The following is a 19,833-nucleotide window of genomic DNA, read 5'->3' as shown; positions in this document are numbered from 1 at the left end:
GAAATTATATGAAAAAAGCCCCAAGGAAGAGCGAAAGAAGTATACAATTGCTAAATTATTATTCCTGCTGCCACTCTCATTAAATTTTGCAGCAATTTTGCCTGCACACAAGTCCTTATTAGCCGTTCACCTTGCAACATGCAAATGGAATTGCGCTGAAATGTTAATTTTCATGCCACAAAACATACAGAAACACAAATTACACAGGGAAGTACAAGAGATATTGAGAAAAAAGAAAAATATGCATTTTCAAATTAGCAAACTATGGTAAATGATATGTTATTTAAAGTGCTCGCACAACGACAACAAAACAAAAACAATTTGAACGATTTACTCAAGTTGTTGCTTTGGCAAAGCAACAAAAGAGGGGCGAATACGAGAAATTACAGCGGAAACATATAGCCATATATGCATGAATATGAATGTCTTCATATGTAAATATGTTTGTCTGTGTGTGTGTTTTTGTAATTGCTTCTGTGTTTTGACTGCCGCCTGCTTGCAATGATGAATTTTCCTTCTTTCACCGCCGTTGCCATTGCAATTGCCACAAAAATTATAAAGTTAATTTTGTTTGAGTAAAACTTTGGCATAGACATACAGATGTACATGCATGCATGTGTGTGCTTCTATGCATTTTGCAGCGTTTCGCATGCATTCAAGTGAAATAATATAATAACATCTACAAGTTCGTGCAGGTGTGTGTGTGTGTGGAGAGCATTTCCTATACATATACTTAAGTGTAATTATTTATTGCATTGCAATTCCAATTCATTGTTGTTGTTATTGCTGTTGTTTTATTTTCATTTCTGATTAAACCATTGGCCGCTAGCCTCCGCCCGAGCCATCGCACCCAAGCGCTCGACAGCGTTTACGGCCGGCCTGCTCATTGATGCACTAGCCAGACGCTGATTATGGTGTTTTGCGAAAAAATTACAAAAACAAAAATACAGAAGAAAACAATCAGCTCGGTAGAAACAATGGAAAAAATTACTTTCATCGCATGCAACTATAAAAATGTTAAGCTACATTAATTTACTACTTGTCGATGCACGTGCACACACACACACACACACACACACACACATAAACATACATGTATATATAAATATATATTAATAAGCATATGTGCGCATGCGTATGCTTTCTTGCAATATTATTACGATTGCAATTGCATTTGTTATTATTATCTCTCTTTACTTTGTTGTTGCATTTTATAGTCACTGATTTTTTTGTTGTTTTTGCAATTTTTTAAACACCGTAATTGTCATTTGTTGCAATTAAACAGCAGTTGTAATTCCGAAACACAACAAAGTAATAAGTAATAAGATTTGTTCGAAGAAAAATTGGAGAAAACACTAGCAATTAGCCACTAATTAAAAGGCGGCAATATTTAGTATATGATTATCTATAAATTTTTTACATATTTTTTCCTTGTGCTCTAATTTCTGCAATGCAACAGCCTTGGTGTAGATATACCCATATTTATTACAACCGCTTGTATGTGTGTGTATATGAACCACATTTATTGATATCAATAAATAATTTCGATTTAAATGCAGTGCCTTAGTGCCGAGCGTACGAAATGTTATGAAACTAATTGGCGCTGAGCACATCTAAAAAACTGCGCCAAAGCTGCGAGCATGCTTTGAGTAGGGGTGCCCTGAATTTTGGAATCAATTACCGGATTGTGGTTAGGAGTATTTATTTCAATTTTGTGGTAATGGTCAAATGCACAGTTATAAGTTGAATAAATTACATATACCGAAATAGAGTTACGATCGTGGCCCAATTTTTGCGATTTATAGCCCTGGTCTGCTGCACATTATTTCACAGCAAAAAATATAGAAGTTCAAGTGTAAACTGATCATGCTTAGATCGTTGAAGGTTCACCGATTTTTTCTCTGACAAGTATTACAGTTAGACCTTAAAAATGAAAGTAAAGTCTTTGCCATATATCCAGGAATTCACAGTTCAGAACTTTTGCCGAAATAATGCCGTCGACTTTCACATGTTTTTTCTGACAATTTTTAAATCGCTTGTTTATAATCTTTATTCAATATTGGTTTCAAAAAAATATCGCTGTCTCAGATAAGACACTTTTCAAAATTTTGTTTTTCGGGTACATTTTTGAAGTTTCGAAAAAAGGTTCACTTATTTCAAATCGTTAATTTTTTAATTTTAAATCATTAAAGTTTCAAGAAATATCATTCTCATGAGGATACCTTGAGAAAAATTGACTTTTTCAAAATACTATTTTTAAAATTTCGGCATTAGTTTTATTTTATTCATAACTTATGCTGAACTTTATTATACAATAGAGTAAGATTTTATAGCTACGATTTATATCAATTGTTTTAATCAATTGTTTTTAACAATTAAGTTTTTCGAAAATATATTTAGAAAATTTATTTTTGAGAATTAGAAATTAATTTTTTTTTCAATCGATTATTTATGGTTTTTTTTATTGTCATGGGTTTCAGAAAATATGTCAAATTAATTGTAAAAAACTAAGATTTTTAATTTCTTTTTTGGAAATTTCTAGAAGAACTTCCCTTTTCGAAACCGTATGTTCATGTGTTTTTAATCATTACTGGTTTCAAGAAAATATCTCTATTTCATGAGAGTACTTTGAGAGAAAATGCAATGCAAATTTTTTTGAAATTTCGAAAATAATTTACTTTTTTCCCAAAGTGACGCTGACATTTATTAAAAAATAAAATTATATAGCAACGCCATATTTTCATTCTATATTAATGATCTTTTTTGATATTATAAAATAAATACACTCCTCTTTGCCAAAACGACAGCTGTTCCAATAAAAGTGAAGCCGCAGATAACTTGAATAAGTCAAAGTCAAACATTATGTAGCACGAATAGTTAAGTATGTTGCCTAATTCGTGTGCAGACATGATATGCCAAAACACGTGCAAAAGTATGTGCTCTAAAGCTCATAAGTTAATTTTCTTTACTTCACATACACACCTGTATGTTGTTTATGGCAGTAACGACATAATAACTCTTAAACGCCATAAAAAAAAATGTAACGGTTGGACTAAATATGCAGTAAGAGCATAATTTTGTGACCAAATCGACTTATTGCCAGTTAATTTGCGCAAACACACTCATACACACGCACGCCAATTACGACTACTGTGCTCGTGGTGTAACTGTTTATTTTCGATCGATTTTAGGCAATAAATAGCAAGCAATTAAACACTAGCTTACGCGGTTTTCGCATTTAACAGCTCCAATTAACTAGTTCGCTCTTTATGCGCGAGTATTTTCGCATGCCACACACACATGCATACATATAATACCTACATATGTACAAATATATATAGCATGTGCTAAGGCGTTAGCCACATATCGTTAACTTATCAAATTAACTAAGCCACTTGTGCTTGGCACTTTTGGTTAACTGACAACCTGCTGATCGTTTCACTTAGCTCTCGTCTTCGTGGGGTAAGTTTTAGCGCAATTTTCCACACCGATTACGTAGATGGAATTAGAGTCGACATTTTTTTTCTTTTTTCTGTTTTTGATTTTCTACTTTTGGCACAAATCACTACTCCCACATCATTTGCATATAGTTATACACACATGCTTCCACGCATGCGCAGGTTTTTTCATATGCTATGTTTTATTTGCCCATAAAAAAATGAAATGTGCAAATATGTGGCACATATCAATTTGATCATTCAATTTAGAATGCGCGCAGTGAATGGCGCTCAGCTTATGGAAGCTCTTCATTTCTTTTCGATATTTTATACTCTCAGCGTGACTTACTTATGCAAATCCCTTTACGTTATGCTAATTTTCGAGTTATTTCGGTAATGGCAATTTTTTATTTGAATACTTAGAGAATGTCATAAGAATTATTTATCTAGAAATAGGTTTGGTGTTGTTGCACAATGAAAAATATTAAACAAAAAATAAAAAAATTCAAAAGTAAAAAAAAAGTGTATTCTTAGAACTATTTTGAAGTTTTGTAAGAACTAATAAATGTATATATGGAAAGTTGGAAAGATCTGCAGTTAGAGCCATACTCTCATACATCATTTGTTCATAGTTTATATTTAGCGAAAGCATATGGTAAATATTTTAAAAGTGAACATTGTTTCTAAAGAAATTGTTTTTTTTTTTTTTAATTTTTTAATTTAATTTTGTTTGCTTTGTACCTATAACTTTAAAGTATGCTAAGCTAATTGTACGTAAGTATGGTTAAGCTGTTTGCTTCCGCAGAAAATTTTTATGTGGAAAAAGAATGAGGAATAATACAAAACAATAAAAATTAAATCAATAAACACATAAAGATGAATGAGAGCTTGAACACATGAACTTATTGGTAAAGTTTGCGTAGCAAGTTTTCCAATTATAGAATTTACGACGCACATGTCACTTTCAATAAAATAAATTCTTATTTAACTTCTTCTTATTCTTATTGAAAAAAATATTACACGTGACAAACAATCAGAAAAACGCTCTATAGTCAAAACAAAAAATTGGTAGATAGCCTTTTGCCCACTTTTGACCCTTTTTATAACGGTAAGGGTTTTATAGTAGACTGTCCACCAAACGTTTACACTAGACTAGATGGTGAGCCGTAACCTGGTACGTTTAAAATAACATCTTTTCGCCTTTAGAAGTTCTTGCGCAAATTTTATCATTCTGTTTATTAAAAACATCTTCAATAGTGAAATGTTTTCATATGAAAAACGCTGCTTTCATGGCCGTTGACCGTGTGCTACTGAACAAGCCATTTGCATCTGTTGAACCTCATTTGCCTCAAGAGCATTGTCGGAAGATGATCATCTGAACGACGGTAGGCTTTTATGTGGTAATCAACTGGATTAAGTCTTGACATTGTTCCATTTTTTTAACATAATTTTCTGTTTCGGATGCGAGTTCTCTTACTGCGTTCGTGCTGATATAATATAAAATGTATAAAAATTCCGGTGCTCTCTACAGGGTATTGCGAATATAATACACCTTGTTTAGAGGAAAAATATCGGGAACGGTATACATTGAATTTAATGTACTATTTAGGACATATCTTTTGGCTGAAAATATCTATATGAAGCAAAAATAGCTGCCTTAGAAATATACTTGAAATTTTTATATCGCTCGAAAGTATTTATAAATTAGAGCAACTAAGTAACAAAGGTCAACTTAAGCGTTGGCATTGTTTGAAATGTCACATGCTTGCCTTAGCGCACGCCTGTGTTTAAAAAGTTGCTTCCAGTTATGCAACTAGCTGTGTTACGTATACGCCATGTTAAACCTTCAACGATTGACTTACTTTTGTATGAATTAGTGCTTTAGTTATCCGCAACTGGCGGTTATAGCTCATTTTGAACGCGATGATTTGCTTACGAATTTTGATACACAAAAATACACACATCACAAAGCAGAGGTGCGTGTGCATACCTAAATGGATTTCGCTAAATGTCTACCCAAAATATTATAGACCAATGTCCACATAGCTACCATAACAAAGCGGCGTGACGGAGAGTTCAAGGCAAGGAAAATTACATTTTGATATCATTACGCGTTTGCATATAAACATACCTGTATACAACAATATTAATACTAATGAAACAAACTTGAGCTCGAGCGAAAGGTAAACAAACACATAATGCACGCGCACATACAGAGCGGCGAAATACCTGATATAGCGGACTAAATCAATATTATCGAAACGCGAATATGATCACCAGGTGTACAGAAGTGTGTAGTAAGTAAAGCAAGTGTGTTTGTGTGTATGCTGTGATTAGGAGAATTTTCTGGTATATTTATGCATTTGTGGATGTGCAAATGTTATTGAAGAACGCCATCTTGTTTTTGAATGATGTGGAAGCTACCGTCTTTATAATTTTTACTATTATTTTTTAGATTCCTGACATGCGTTTTTAGCCCGAACAGAGTATAAAAAATTTAACACGAAGTTCGTAACAACCAGAAGCAAATATCGGCTATGAAGTTTTATTATTATTTATATATATATATAAATATATATTACGTATACTGTGTAAAGTATCAACGTATATAGATACGCTAACTAGTTTACAGTTTTCAAGATATCCATTGACATTTCGCACACTCTCTTTTCTCCACAATAAGCTCCTCATTAAGTTCTTGTATGGAAAATATTTTTACTTGACAAGATATTCTCTCCAAATTTGGGTTAAATAACATCTATTATATATGTTTAATGTCATATTTGCTAATTGCAACCAGCTATGTGCTCTTACGATTTCCAAATTGGCTAAATAAATGCTATGCTGCAGTGATGCGCTTGTGTACTTAGGTGTATACATATCTATGTATGGAGTATATATATCTATATGTATACTATGCGCTAGTGTACACAGCTGATAAAGTCAAATAACCCCAAGGAGCCCCACAAGACTTCAAATAGCTTGCATTAGTTGTCTTACGACAATAACAATGCGTAATGAGATAGCCAGAGGATTAACTCTTGTGTGTGTAAGTGTATGAGTCAGTGTGCTTATAACTTAAAGGATGTAAAGCAAACCAAGCAGCTTTGAGGCAAAGAACCTACTAAAAATTTAATATTTTCATTTAACCAAAAAAATTCTTTATTGAAAAGACATATATGCATTTGCTTAAGGTCCGCAAAAATTCACTTTTTTTCAATAAAGCAATTTTACCTTCCATCGAGGTCCCACTGAATGTGCCACTGCAACGCTGTCAGTGGACGCTCTCAAAATACTTGGATGTTTATATACGCACATTGCGCAAATATTCCCGTTCAATGGCGGCGTTTACATACATACAAATGTACACAGTGTTGCGTGTATTTGTTGTTGTTAGCTACTTAGTGTGCTTATGTTTTGAATTAATTACTTACTTGGGGCATGCAGCGGCGCTGCCTTAGCTGCGGCAAAACGCTGGCGAACATTCTGCCGAATATAATGTATTAATCAGGTATGATTGTGGCAATAAACACAGTCACACAAATAAATAATGGTACGTCCGTGCAAATAAACAATTGTGTGCATATGTGAGACGACGCCCGGCAGATATAACAGTACAATGTGCAGATTTAGCTCACTTGTGCAGTGTTCGTTTGATTTTGCCTTGCAAAACTTGGTAAGCGTTTAATACTATTTAAAGCGATATTATTATTTCGGTTGAGGAACTAATTTTTTCGATTTATAATTTTACCCAAAGCTTATTCCAAGTGGTTGTGGAGCAAGTGTTGCTATTTTTATTTTATGAAAATAATTATTTATGATTTATTTATTATGCCTCTTTTATTGTAAAAGTTGTACTACCCGCAGCTTTGAGTATTTTTATCTGAACACTGGACGCGCAGTTAATCAAAATTTTGCCTAATAAAGTAAAGAGTTACTTAAAACTGTGTCTTGATTTTAAACATCTACATAGTATTTGGGTGGTTCAATAATAACTTTTAAATTTTTTCCTTACATACCGTGAAAAATCGTAAAACTGTCAAAGATGGATTTTTACTAAATCAACTCCAAAAACAAACTTTAAATTTTTTTTTAAATACCCAACTCCCTCAGGAAACCGTGTAAAAAAGAGGCTTTTCCATAGTAAAATGGGGGATACTTTTCATGTCATCTGAAAACCGTGTAAGATGAAATAAAGAACTGTATTTACTTCGGAAAATCGTATAAAAAATTCTTAAAACTATAAAATTTCAGATATGCATCCAAATTGTATGTTCATATGGCATTTTATTGTGCATTAAACTTAAAATACATAATTCATACAGTTGAAAAATTGGTAGATTAAACAAAAAACAAAATCTGTTAATCCAGAATTAAGAACAGAAAAATTAAAATAGAAATAAAGTAAAAATATTTACATAGCTACATAATTATTCGCTACTTGATAACAAGCGCAATTGTTTGTGACGAACTGGACTAAAGTCGGTATCATCACTGGAGATATCCATTTCAGCAATGTAAATATCATGCGAACAAAATGTGTATCGAATAAAGGGATTTTCCTGTTACTACTATGTATATTTATTTCAGCAATGGTGCTAAGTGTGGTAAAAATAAATATAATTACAAGACAGTGATTTTGAAACCATAGTAGATTAAAAAATGTTAAAAAAAAAAAATGTTTTCCACCGGGTAACTTCAAATCCGTGTCAAAAAAGGGTTGGGTGTACATAAATTTTAAAAAGTTGCTTCAAATTTATATATTAATATATTTTTATATTTAATTAACTAATTACGTTAATTGTTATATTTTATTAATTAAATAAAGTGACTAAATGTATCATTCCCATACATACACAAAGAAAGGCAATTTAAATAATAATAAGCTACAAGTGCTTCAATGCAAGTTACATGAATTTATCTATGTCTCTCTGTGTAATTTATTTAATTAACTTTGCCGCTTGCCATAATTTTCCATAACATATTATATTGATTATTCTTTCTTGAGCAGACCGCAATAACTTGCCTGGCACTACTTCGTCTGCGACCGTAGTAGAACATGCAACAATGTGTCTTGATAGTAAAGTACTTACAAATATAAGTATGTGTGGCTGTGTGGATGTCTGTCAATGCGCATAAAATATAATAAAATAAGTATAAATTCACAATTTTACGCGCGCCTCCTCGAAACTAATGCAATTTTAATGCCATTTCTCGTACTCCATGGCGTATAAGTAACAAGCGGTGGTGCTGCCATAAGCCAATATCCAGTGGCGAATATATGTATGTATTGTATCCTTATGCCTTATCTTCCGAAGTGGTTTCTTTAGCTTCAGTAGGGTTTCTTGCAAGTGGCACTTTATACATAGAGCCGCTCATATACATATATGTAGAGTAGAATCCAAACACACGCTCGTGTGTTTGAGCGTGCATCGGCTTACTAATGAGTTTTTTATTTTTTATACAATATATAACACTTTATTTATTATTAATTTTCGATTCCTATATTTTATTACCGCCCACACATCGTGTTATGCCTTCCGCCACCGCAAGCATAACCACACCATGGAACTGTCTAGCGCGCCACCCCGTTACCAATAAAAAAGTACAAAACTAAGTACACGCTCATACGAAATGCACATAAATACAAGCGTATGTATATTGTATATGTATGTGTGTAAAATAAGAATCCTCTTCCTATTCGACACCATGCCTTTGTAAAATAACTTCATTCCCATCCACATATAGGTATCATACATATAGGCAGTAGTGCTTGGCTACGCTCATTTTTACCGCCAACTTCATCGCTCACTTTCCTTACTTGCTGCCTGCCCAGTCTTGCGCTCACGCAAAACAACAAATTTTTCATATATTTCTATTCCTTCACTCCGAGTTTTTGAACTTTCGCTCAGGCTACTTACTTCATTCATTTATATATGGTATATAAATACATATATATGCGCATATGTGTGTAAAATCATTTCAATCCTGAATAGATATATAGTCGTTCTCATTTTTTTCTGCTCATTTACACTATAGCTGACTTTCATGTCCGCCTGATAGTTTTAGCGGTATTTTCTTCAATGGCGTCAGTACATTCAGCGCAACAACAACGTTGTCTTGCCTTTGCAAGCACGAGTAGTTGGTCACAGTCGAAATAGCACTGCAGTGTGAGCTCATTCTCTCTCTCACACTCTCTTTGCATACATTCTGCATTGCTCCATTGCTCCATTTCTTTGTCAATCCCATTTCACTGCTTCAACATTGTAGAGTCATTTTATATTGTTTGCTGTTGAGCTCATTCCATTCATTAATTTTATAAGAAGAACGGTATCGCATAATAAATAATTAATTTAAACGTCGCCGCACCCAACTTTTGTAGTTTTCAAGACTTTGCAGTCTTGCGGCATGGCCGTTGTGTGGGTGTTCATGTGGACATAGTTTGCAATGAAATAAATTAAGATTGCATACATTAATATTGTTTTTATGCAAGTGTGTGTGTATATGTGTGTGGCGAATGGGGTTTAAGAGATATGCGACGTGTGGCAAGCAAGAATTTGCAACGGAACGCGTTATGCTGTCGAAACTTCTTGCCAGATCGAACGGCTGATGCACTTGTGGATAACGGAAATGAATGATCAAGTTCAATGAAATTTAATTTTATTTAATTAAAGTGAAACTGTATATATAACGGGATGCAAAATTAAGGCATTATAATATTTATTTATGATGCCTTAAATGGGAGCGTGTAAAACAGAAGTCGGTAATGTGAAAGAGATAAGAAGTTTAAGTGTGATTCCTTCATTTCTTAAGCTTCGGGGTTCCCATCCATAGGGAAACTTAGGTAATTTATCATAAATTGATTCTTTATTATTTTGAAATTCATTAATGAGTTTTAATTTTACCTAAAGCTCAGCTGAGTACTTTCGCAGCTCCTACTGAAAAATTGCTTTTTATAAAATTTATAAAAATATTTAAGAATAATGTTACCAGCTAATCAGAAATTTCAAAATTAGTTATTAATTTTACTGAAAGCTCAACTGAGAGTTTTCGAAGAAACCGCTGAATTTTTTTATGAATTATATATTCGATTAAAAGCGCTGCCAGCTAACCATACATTTCAAAATGGCTTTTAGTTTTACTCAAATCGTAGCGGAGAGCTTTCGAAGCAACCAAAGCAAATAGTTACCAACTAACCAAAATTATTGAATTGAGATTTGTAAGCGTAATATTGATATATATAAGATTATTTTTTTTTTCAAATTTCAACACAAAGCTTCGTGAAAGCTCAAGCACAATCAATAACTAAATGTTTTATTATGTACACACATATTTTAATAAAAAAATGTGGAAGTCACCATTTATAACGATCCATTTAATAACGATTTCAAAAAATTGTATTGGAAATTCATGCTTTGAGTAAGCTTCGTGAAAGCTCAAGAACTGTAAGTGCTTAAAGCTTTCATCACTTACGCAAATATTGTCTTGAAAAAATCGCAGTGAAGTCATTTGGAAGTACAAAGATAAGCTTTTCGACAACGAATCACATAACGGAAAACAAGAAACTTAAATTACATTTGCGTGTGTCGGTTACATTGTAATTAAGAATAAATAGCAACATAAGACAATAATGTATAAGATTTAAGCACATATATAGGGTGACTTATATATTTTTTTCTGCCATATTACAATTGGTCTAGCTTGGCTCAGTTTAGCATTGCAAAATAGCGGCCAAGCCGAATGCCGGTTGCAGCCCATTTTGTTGGGCTCCTTTATTTTCCGTGAATAACGGAAGTTTTAAGCTCTATTAAAATTCACATCCGCTGCCGCAAATCCCATGTAAGCGAGCCATCTTGGCAAGCAAGAAACTACCAAAGATTAAATGGAGAAAAGCAACCACAAACGCAGGCCGTGCCCGCAGCCGGTGTTAGCGCCTAAAAGCCTGCATTTCCGTTCGGCTAAGTACTAAGCGTGTTGTGAAAGCCGAGTTAAGCGGCGCGAGCGAACGTTTGTTATATGCTTTTACTATAAAAAAAACCGAAGAGAATTTAACAAGAATCATTGTTATGCTTACGACTCAATTGTTTCGTGTTTTCGCGTCGTGCATTTGAGGCAATGCTATTTGCTGTGAAATTTATTAATAAACGTGCAACATTTGCATACAGGCGGTGCAACGAAATGAAAAGAATTATAATTCAGCAAAAAAATGCATACTAAAGTGTAGAAACGGAAATGGCTTAGCAAGGAATCAACTAATTCCTCTTTAAATAAATCTCTATCCTCGCAGGATAATCCAAAGCAAAATGAGGAAGGCGCGCAAAAAATACAAAAAGGATTTCCAGCGTGGCAGTTAAACAACGTGGCACATAAAAACTGTGTGAGGCAGTGTTGGCATGTTGGCGTATTGGCGTGTTTCATGTTCACTCATACACATACTGTAAAATAGGTATAATAGTTTAGTTGCTTTACTACTTTATTACATTGTTGACTGCTTTTTGTGGCGGCAACAAATTGATGTTCGTTTCGTGCCGACGTTAAATATGCAACGAAATGTCTGCAAAGGAAAGCAATAAACTGCGCTGCATGGCCGACTAGTGACGCCTTCGCGCTCCTGACCAACGGGGCGAGCCATTTTTTCAGGCATGCCGCGAGTTTGAGTCCCGTATTCGACTTTGTAGCCGATATTCCGCGCTTAGTACCGAGCAGCGCTCACTTTTTGCATTTCCTTCAATATAGTTTTTGTTTTTCTTGTTCTTTTTTGGCAATTTCGTCTGCGCGCTGCTGTCTACTCTGAGTTCCTGAGCGCATAAGTATAGACAGGCGAAAATATTTACGTTTTTTGTTGTTAATTTAAGCATAAACATGATCACGTGCTTGCCATACATATTTCATGTGAAAAGAAATTATGTGAGTTTTTTAAGCCGAAATTGCTATAGAAGTGTGCAAACTGTTAGCATACACATAAGCAAATAACGCACACATTTTTCAAGCGTTAGGAGGCTGAGGAATTTTGCATCAAATATTTGAAATTAGGCGTGTGGAAGCAGCTGTAGCACGTCTCGTTTACAGCGTGTAAACATGCTTAAAAGTACTCACACAAACACACAGATACACACACACTTGTATGCTTAGTATAAATCCCCTAAAATATCCTTGCTTGCCACAAAGCGCCAACTGTTCATATTCAAATCCACCAAGCTGCATATGTTAACACACATACTCGCCAAACTTGCTGAGCGCGCGCGTGTGTGTGCGTGCATATCATTGGCGCTTTGTAAAAAAAGCCATAAAGTATATGAATAATTGAAATAGAAGTCGGAAACATTTTTATGGCAAGCGCGCGAACGAGTCTAAACAAGCTACAAACTGCACTTTACAACTACGAAGACAGCAAAGGCCGAACACCGTTGAGCAGCTGAGATGAGCGCTGTGCCTAGTATAGACACATGTCCGTTTGTTTGAAAAAGTCAATGTGTGGCTCGCGTGTTTTTGTTGGGGCATGTGTAAACTGAATGCTACTTTCCTTTATGGCAGCCGTTTACAAAGGAAGATGACGCTCCCACAGCAACCTGAAAAAATATAGGTAGCAGGCGTAAGTGTTGTTGTGGTGTGATTTCTACAAGATTTTTGCTGTTTTTGTTGTTGTTCCATTAATATGTGGCACCATAATTGCCTTAAAATTTGATTTATTATTTAGTCAAGTTGTGTTGCTGATATTTTGTGCATTTTTCATATTTAGAAGTTTCGAGCAATTGTAATTTTAATTTTGTTTCAATATACGGTATCTTTGCACTCAGCAACGATGACTAAAAACTACATAAATTATTTATTAATTTATCTTAAAATATACCTATATTCCTAAGCAGACTCGCTTCTATAATACCTCGAGAGCAGCTGCGTTGTGTGATAAACTTTGCTAAAAAGATAGCTTAAAAGAGAATGTTCTTGGGATGTCAATTCGGTTGACCAAGAGCTCTCTTCATTGGCAGCTCTTGTATTTCGAAATTGACATGTTGCAACCACTCGACTCAATTACCGATTTCTAAGTAAATGAACCTTTTATTCATACAATACAATATTTTTGCAATATTTTGGAGCGATGTTCATGAGTCTTGATGATAATATATCGTGTAGGAGATGAATGATGAAAATGGCCATATTTTGTAATTTTTCAATATTTGATTGCACTATATATTTATTCGGAGATTATACTGTTGTCTTGGAAAATAATCCAGGCGAAATTTCGTGGAGATATCTTGCCAAATAAAAAACTTTCCATATAGAGTTTTGATCAGTCAGTTTGTATGGCAGCTCCGATATCTGCGATTCAAACTAATAGGTAGCTTCTTGGCAAGAAAAATGTGTGCATAATTTCAGATCTATATCTCAAAAACTGAAAGACTAGTTCGCCTATTTTCAGACGGACTGTGATGACTAATGTACTCAGCTCGCAATTCAGATCATTTACATACTTATATATTAAGTAATATTTTATATCTGCAATAGCTTTCTATAAAATATATATCAGCAATATTAGAAATCTCTGGTTAACTAAAACTTTTAAACATATCGTAACATTTCTTTGCAGGCTAAAATGATCGAAAGTGGACATCCTTGGATGGGCGCAGCGTCGACATCTTCCGTTACCGGTTAGTTAAAAGCATTGATCATATTTTTTTTTAATGAAAATTAAGACAAAAATTAAATTAGATTTCCAATATCTTTTTTGAAGTATTCAAATATTCCATATAGTTCTCTTCACTTATTTTCCTTAAATAAAATTTCTTAAGCACATACATCTATTTTTCTTGACTAATTATCAAACTAAAGCAATTATCACAATAAATCCATATTTTTCGACATTTCAAATTCCGAATTTCTTTTGTCCTTCCCACTGCATCGTCTCAGCAGACAGCTACCAGTATCAGTTGCAATCGATGTGGCAAAAATGTTGGAACACGAATCAGCAAAACCTTGTTCAACAATTGCGGTTTCGTGAACGCGGTCCCCTAAAGTCGTGGCGCCCTGAGGCCATGGCCGAAGCCATATTCAGCGTATTGAAAGAGGGTCTTTCGCTATCGCAAGCAGCACGCAAATATGATATACCCTACCCCACTTTCGTTTTATATGCAAATCGCGTACATAATATGTTGGGACCCTCACTGGATGGCGGCACCGATCCACGTCCGAAAGCACGCGGACGCCCACAACGCATCTTGCTCGGCATGTGGCCCGAGGAGCTCATACGTTCGGTTATAAAAGCGGTTGTATTCAGAGATTATCGTGAAATTAAAGAGGATCTGGCACATGTGTACGCCAATGGACAAATGCAAGCGGTAAGTTTTATGTTATTTGTTAAAAATTGTAAATAAAAAAAAAAAAATAAAAAAAAATTCCAAAATAGAAAAAAGCTAAATCATTGATTTTCGTTTTTTCTGTACTTCACAGGGCTCCCCTTTCGGCGCCGCTGGTAATGCAGCAGTAGCAGCCGCTGCCGCCAATGGTTATCATAACGCCGCCAAGTTGGCCGCACAGAATGCCGCACTCGCGCCGCCCGACTCGCCAAGCCCACTTTCCACGATGACCGAAACACTGCGCCGCCAAATTATGTCACAACAACAGCAATCGCCCATTTCCCAAACAATGAACATGTACAAATCGCCAGCCTATCTACAACGTTCGGAGATCGAAGATCAAGTATCGGCGGCGAATGGCAAACAACACGCCGACGCACGGCGCACCTCGGACAGCATGGCCGATCTGAGCGCGCTCGGTGGCCTAATGGGTATACCCGGTTTGAATGTGATGCCAGCGCAAGCGGCCACGCGCGCCAGTCAAATGCATCAGAGCGGCGCTGGCTATGCCAGAGAGCGTGAGCGCGAGAGAGAACGCGAAAGGGAACGTGAACTAAAGGAGGCCATGCAAGCGCGCCAATATGGCAATCAATCACGCGGCTCCATTGGTGCGTCCAGCGGCAGTAGCCAAAAGATGCCAGCCACAGCGACTGCGGCGGCTGATTCGGCGGCAGCAGCTTACGCGCACTACAAGAACAAAGAGCACGCCACCAATTACGCGTTCAATAAACGTTTCGCCGAAACGCTACCGCCCGGCATCGATTTCGAAGCAATCGCCAATGGTTTGCTGCAGAAATCGGTGAATAAGAGTCCACGCTTCGAAGACTTCTTCCCTAGTGAATTCTTTGGCAATGCTGAAAGTGCTGCCGGTGCTGGCGCCGCCTATCCGCCCACGCGCGAATCGCCGCTCATGAAGATAAAGCTGGAGCATCAAGCGAGCGCCGAAGTGCCGCATGAGGATTGAGCTCGCGGATACGTTGAAGCGTCCGAGCAGTGAAAGCGTTAGTGTGCAGGTGTGTAGTATCCCAGGGCAGGGTAAGGCAATAATATTATTTAGTAGTTGTATGCCATTTAGTATACGCACATACATATATTAAAACACACACATATATATAGTATATTATATAAATATTTATGGACATTTGGAGGAAGTAGGAATTCTTTAAGAATACAATTTTTTGACTGCTATTTAACCCCAAATTATATAGGTTAGTTCGTAGGTTTAAGGTATTCTAAATTACAAACACACGTATACATGTCTATATTATATGCAAAAATTTGCTGATAAGTCTAATTATATATCATAGTTGCTGTATGCGAATAAGTAAGCCTTACTTTAAGTTCTCGCTTAGTCGTAGGCTAGTGCTAAAGCTAAAAGCGAGCGGGTTTGTGTGTAGGGCAACTAAGCACCTAAGTATGCTAAGAAAATATGTGGGATTTTTAGTTAAAAGGTTATCCTTAAGTTTTATGTTGACTACGGTTAGAGAGACAAACAGTTTCCAGTGACTTTGGAAAAAGTGAGCAAGTAATAGAGAGTAGCAGCAGCTTAGCGACTAGCTAATGCTAATTTCTGAATTTTTTTTTTGATTTATTTCCTTAAATGCATAGGATCTCGTTGTAATACACATGTATACATACATATGTAAACTCGTTGTAAATTTATTTAATCGTTTTTCAGCATTTCTTCTTCAAATGCGCGTTTTATATTATTAAAGCAGAAATACATTAAAATAATTAATTTATAAAAATTATTGTGTAGTTGTAAACATTATTATGTAATTAAAATTGTAATAATAAGGGAAAAGTATGTATTTATAAAACAAAGTTTTCGCAAATAATAGACTTGAGCATTTTTAAATGTACGAATAGGTGTCTAAGTATCAGCAATGTATTTAATAGCTAAGAGTATAGTATGTATGTATGTGTTAAAAATTAAAAAAAAAATTAAAAAATAAACTTAGTACGTGAAATAATGAAAAAGAAAATAAAAGTATTCAAAAAGGAAATAAGTTATTTAAAAATAATACGAAAAATAAGTAAGTTGATTTAAAAAAAAAAATTTTAATTTTTTATTAAACCGGAGAAAATTACACATAATTATAAATATATTTTATCCGACTTCCATTTTGCAAATGCCTTTTTTTAAATAATAAAATAATTTAAAATAAAATAAAATGAAAAGAAGTTTTCCTTGGCTGCTTTTAAAATTATTATTTAATTGTAAATAATGTACAAATTAAGATTAAAACTGTAAAAAATATACTAAAAGTAAGCTAAAAAAGTAAATTTACTATAAATTATATAAAATTAAGAAATGATATAATCTTGCAAGCAAGTGCAGCGCTCTTCAGTAGTTATGAGTCCAAACACACAAATGCATTTTGCATACTCATGCATAACTTGCAGAAAAATTAGCTTGCTTTCCCTGCACACACATATACACACACACATACGCGTTTGCAAGAACTATACAAATTCCAGATGGAAAAGTGTAATGGAAAAATTAAAAATATTTCGTGAAGATTTATTTTTGCTTCGCTATTGTTGTGTTTGCTTTAAGTATATAGAAACACATACATATACATAAATAATGAATTGGATATGAGTAACTACTTTACATTGTATTTACCAGTTATATAGGCACAAAGTAAGCTATAATGCATATGGTAGAATTATATACAACATACATAAAAGCATACATACATACAGTGTAATCCAATGATAATTACTGTAATATGATGGATATGGAAGAATAAGTCAACAAAACGTGTATGCGCTGATGCAATGACGTGAATAAATATTTTTAGTTAATCGTGAATATAAAATAAATTAACTATTTGTGTTTCATTTCAAGTTGGCTAATCATAAAAATACCTATAAGCACGTATGTGCGGTGAGTATAGTTAATTTGTAATTGACCTTAGCCAGAAAAACTGCGCAAGCAGTGAGATGAGCGTTTCAGATTATTAAATATAAAATTCCATTTGTTGTACACTTTCACCCTCCTTTTCTTTCTCTCTCTCTCTGTAGTACGTTAAAAGTAGCAGAAATAAGTATCTTGAAGTGAGATTTCTTACCCAGGATGGTCAAATTTAACGGCTGCCACTTATTTGCGTGGCGCAATAAAATGACACACTTGCAGTATATCAACCTTGTACATCACAGTAAATGCTAAAGCGATCGGTGAACAAAAAACTTTTAAACTTTTGTCACATGTTTGAAAATTCGAAGTGCAAAAATTTGGTAAATTAACTATTAACAGTAGTTTGGGTATTTAACTAAAAAGCTTTAAAAAGCCTTATAGTTGTATACAGAATTTTATTTTTAGTAAGGTGCCAGTTGTTTGATCTGATTTTAGGGCGGAAGTAAAGCAAAGGAAGGAAAAGGGAGGAGTTGTAAGGGTATATAAACCGTTATATATGGTTTTCCGAAAAACTTCTAGGCATACGGAAACAATTATATAAAAATGTAAATGGTTATTTATATAACCTTAAAATTTAAGAGAGAGATTAAAAACACAGAACTGTTTATTTCCCACTTTTTTTTAACAAAACAACCCCTAATTTATAACTGAAAGTTCTCAAGTCAAAATACCTGTTTACTTTTAAAGAGTCGACAAGCTTCTTCTTCGCCGAAATCTTTGTTTTCTTATAGTTAAACAATAAATTCGTTGTGTGCCATTAAATTTCAGTAAAGACTTGACAATTGCTTAAACTTTTTCCTTGCATGTCATCAATGCTCTTCTTTAACCAAGCTAACAATACTTAGGTAAGTATACAAGCTTTTTTACGCGAGATCTATTTAATTATTGGGATAAACAAGCAAAGAATATTTATAATTAATGATCATATCTGCAAGCGTTCAGTTCCGAAATATCTTGACACACATTTTGTTTGTTACATATTGACAATTAATTAGCACTCACTGACTTAAATGTTTATTTCGAGTATTTTTTAACTACTGTTAAGTAATGCCAAAACTCACGGCGAATTTCCTTCCATTTAAAAAATAAAAATACCGATTACACCAAAAAGGAAATAATAACCACCTATGTATCCGTATAGTATATGTATATCTTCTGCAGCATAACCGTGGTTTGTCTAAAGCTTAATCCGGCATTTACCCAATTTGATAGCTAATTTGTCACACAATACTTTAACATTAAACACCCTGCAAACATAAAAACAAACATATATATGAGGTGGCGTGCCGCAAACAATTTATGTTTCTGTCTGGTCTCCGTCACCTTGTATTCAGTAACTTTTTTGTGCTTTGGGCTGTTGTCGTTGATGGTTGGCATTGCCGCCAAGCGCTGGCATTTCAATTGTTCAACCGACAAAGTTGGCGGAAAAATAAGTTACAATTGCCAACAGCGATAAGCTGTTGATGTTCGTGCTCTTTTTATCTCGCTTTTGTTTAACACTTTGTCTTGTGGTAACGCTTTCAATGCTAGCAATTTACTATTGACAGCGGTTGCTCATACGCCACGGTATGCCGTCAGAATGTTGAAGTCCTTTGTAGCTTCGTGCACAAATATCTGCATACGAACATATGAATATATATATTTATATAAGTTAGTAGTGTATGTATATATATACAGGTATGGAGTTCAGTTGCTCTGATTTATTTATTTTTCGGCTGAGCAGAAAATTGCTTACATATTTATTGCGGCTAACTAAAATTAGTAAAAGAAATTTTGTACACAACTCGAAGGAAGTATATATTTTTTTGGTTATTCATTTAATTAAGAAAATATACTCAAGAATATCAGTTAATAATGAACTCCCTCCTGATAGAAGATCTTCAAGCAATCTGGAAAGACATTAAGGGATTTCTTATCTGGTATAATGAACATGATCGAATAGATTTGAAGTATGAAAAATTGATTTATACCACTCCAGACAACTCATTCTATCAAGAAGTATTCATGTCCGTCTGTCCTTCCGCATATGACGCGAATTAATCCCTTAGTTTTCAAGATATCGAACTGAAGTTATACACACGTCCTTTTCGCAATAAGAAGTTTTTCATTTTTCGCAACC

General features: G+C 34.5%; 1 protein-coding gene across 6 annotated transcripts in view; it reads left to right on the top strand.

Moving 5' to 3' along the window:
- LOC108971658 (protein bric-a-brac 2) overlaps positions 1–16,488 on the top strand; it is a 74,937-nt gene extending 58,449 nt beyond the window's left edge. For 4 of the 6 annotated variants that reach the window (XM_018937880.1, XM_018937882.1, XM_018937884.1 and 1 more), the window contains exons 3-5: positions 14,026–14,086; positions 14,346–14,773; positions 14,886–16,484. In XM_018937880.1, the coding sequence (XP_018793425.1) occupies positions 14,026–14,086; positions 14,346–14,773; positions 14,886–15,755 (1,359 nt within the window). In that variant the 3' untranslated portion in view covers positions 15,756–16,484. Of the gene's footprint in view, positions 1–14,025; positions 14,087–14,345; positions 14,774–14,885 lie in introns of all 6 variants that reach the window. The other 2 variants (XM_018937885.1, XM_018937886.1) reach the window with 2 other exon arrangements.
- Positions 16,489–19,833: the final 3,345 nt, after the last annotated feature.

This window comes from Bactrocera latifrons, unplaced genomic scaffold (assembly GCF_001853355.1).
Source record: "Bactrocera latifrons isolate USDA-ARS-PBARC rearing strain unplaced genomic scaffold, ASM185335v1 scaffold_35, whole genome shotgun sequence".
In the NCBI taxonomy this organism is placed as follows: domain Eukaryota; kingdom Metazoa; phylum Arthropoda; class Insecta; order Diptera; family Tephritidae; genus Bactrocera; species Bactrocera latifrons.
Note: the sequence above shows the minus strand (reverse complement) of the source record. Positions and strands in the feature narration are given on the sequence as shown.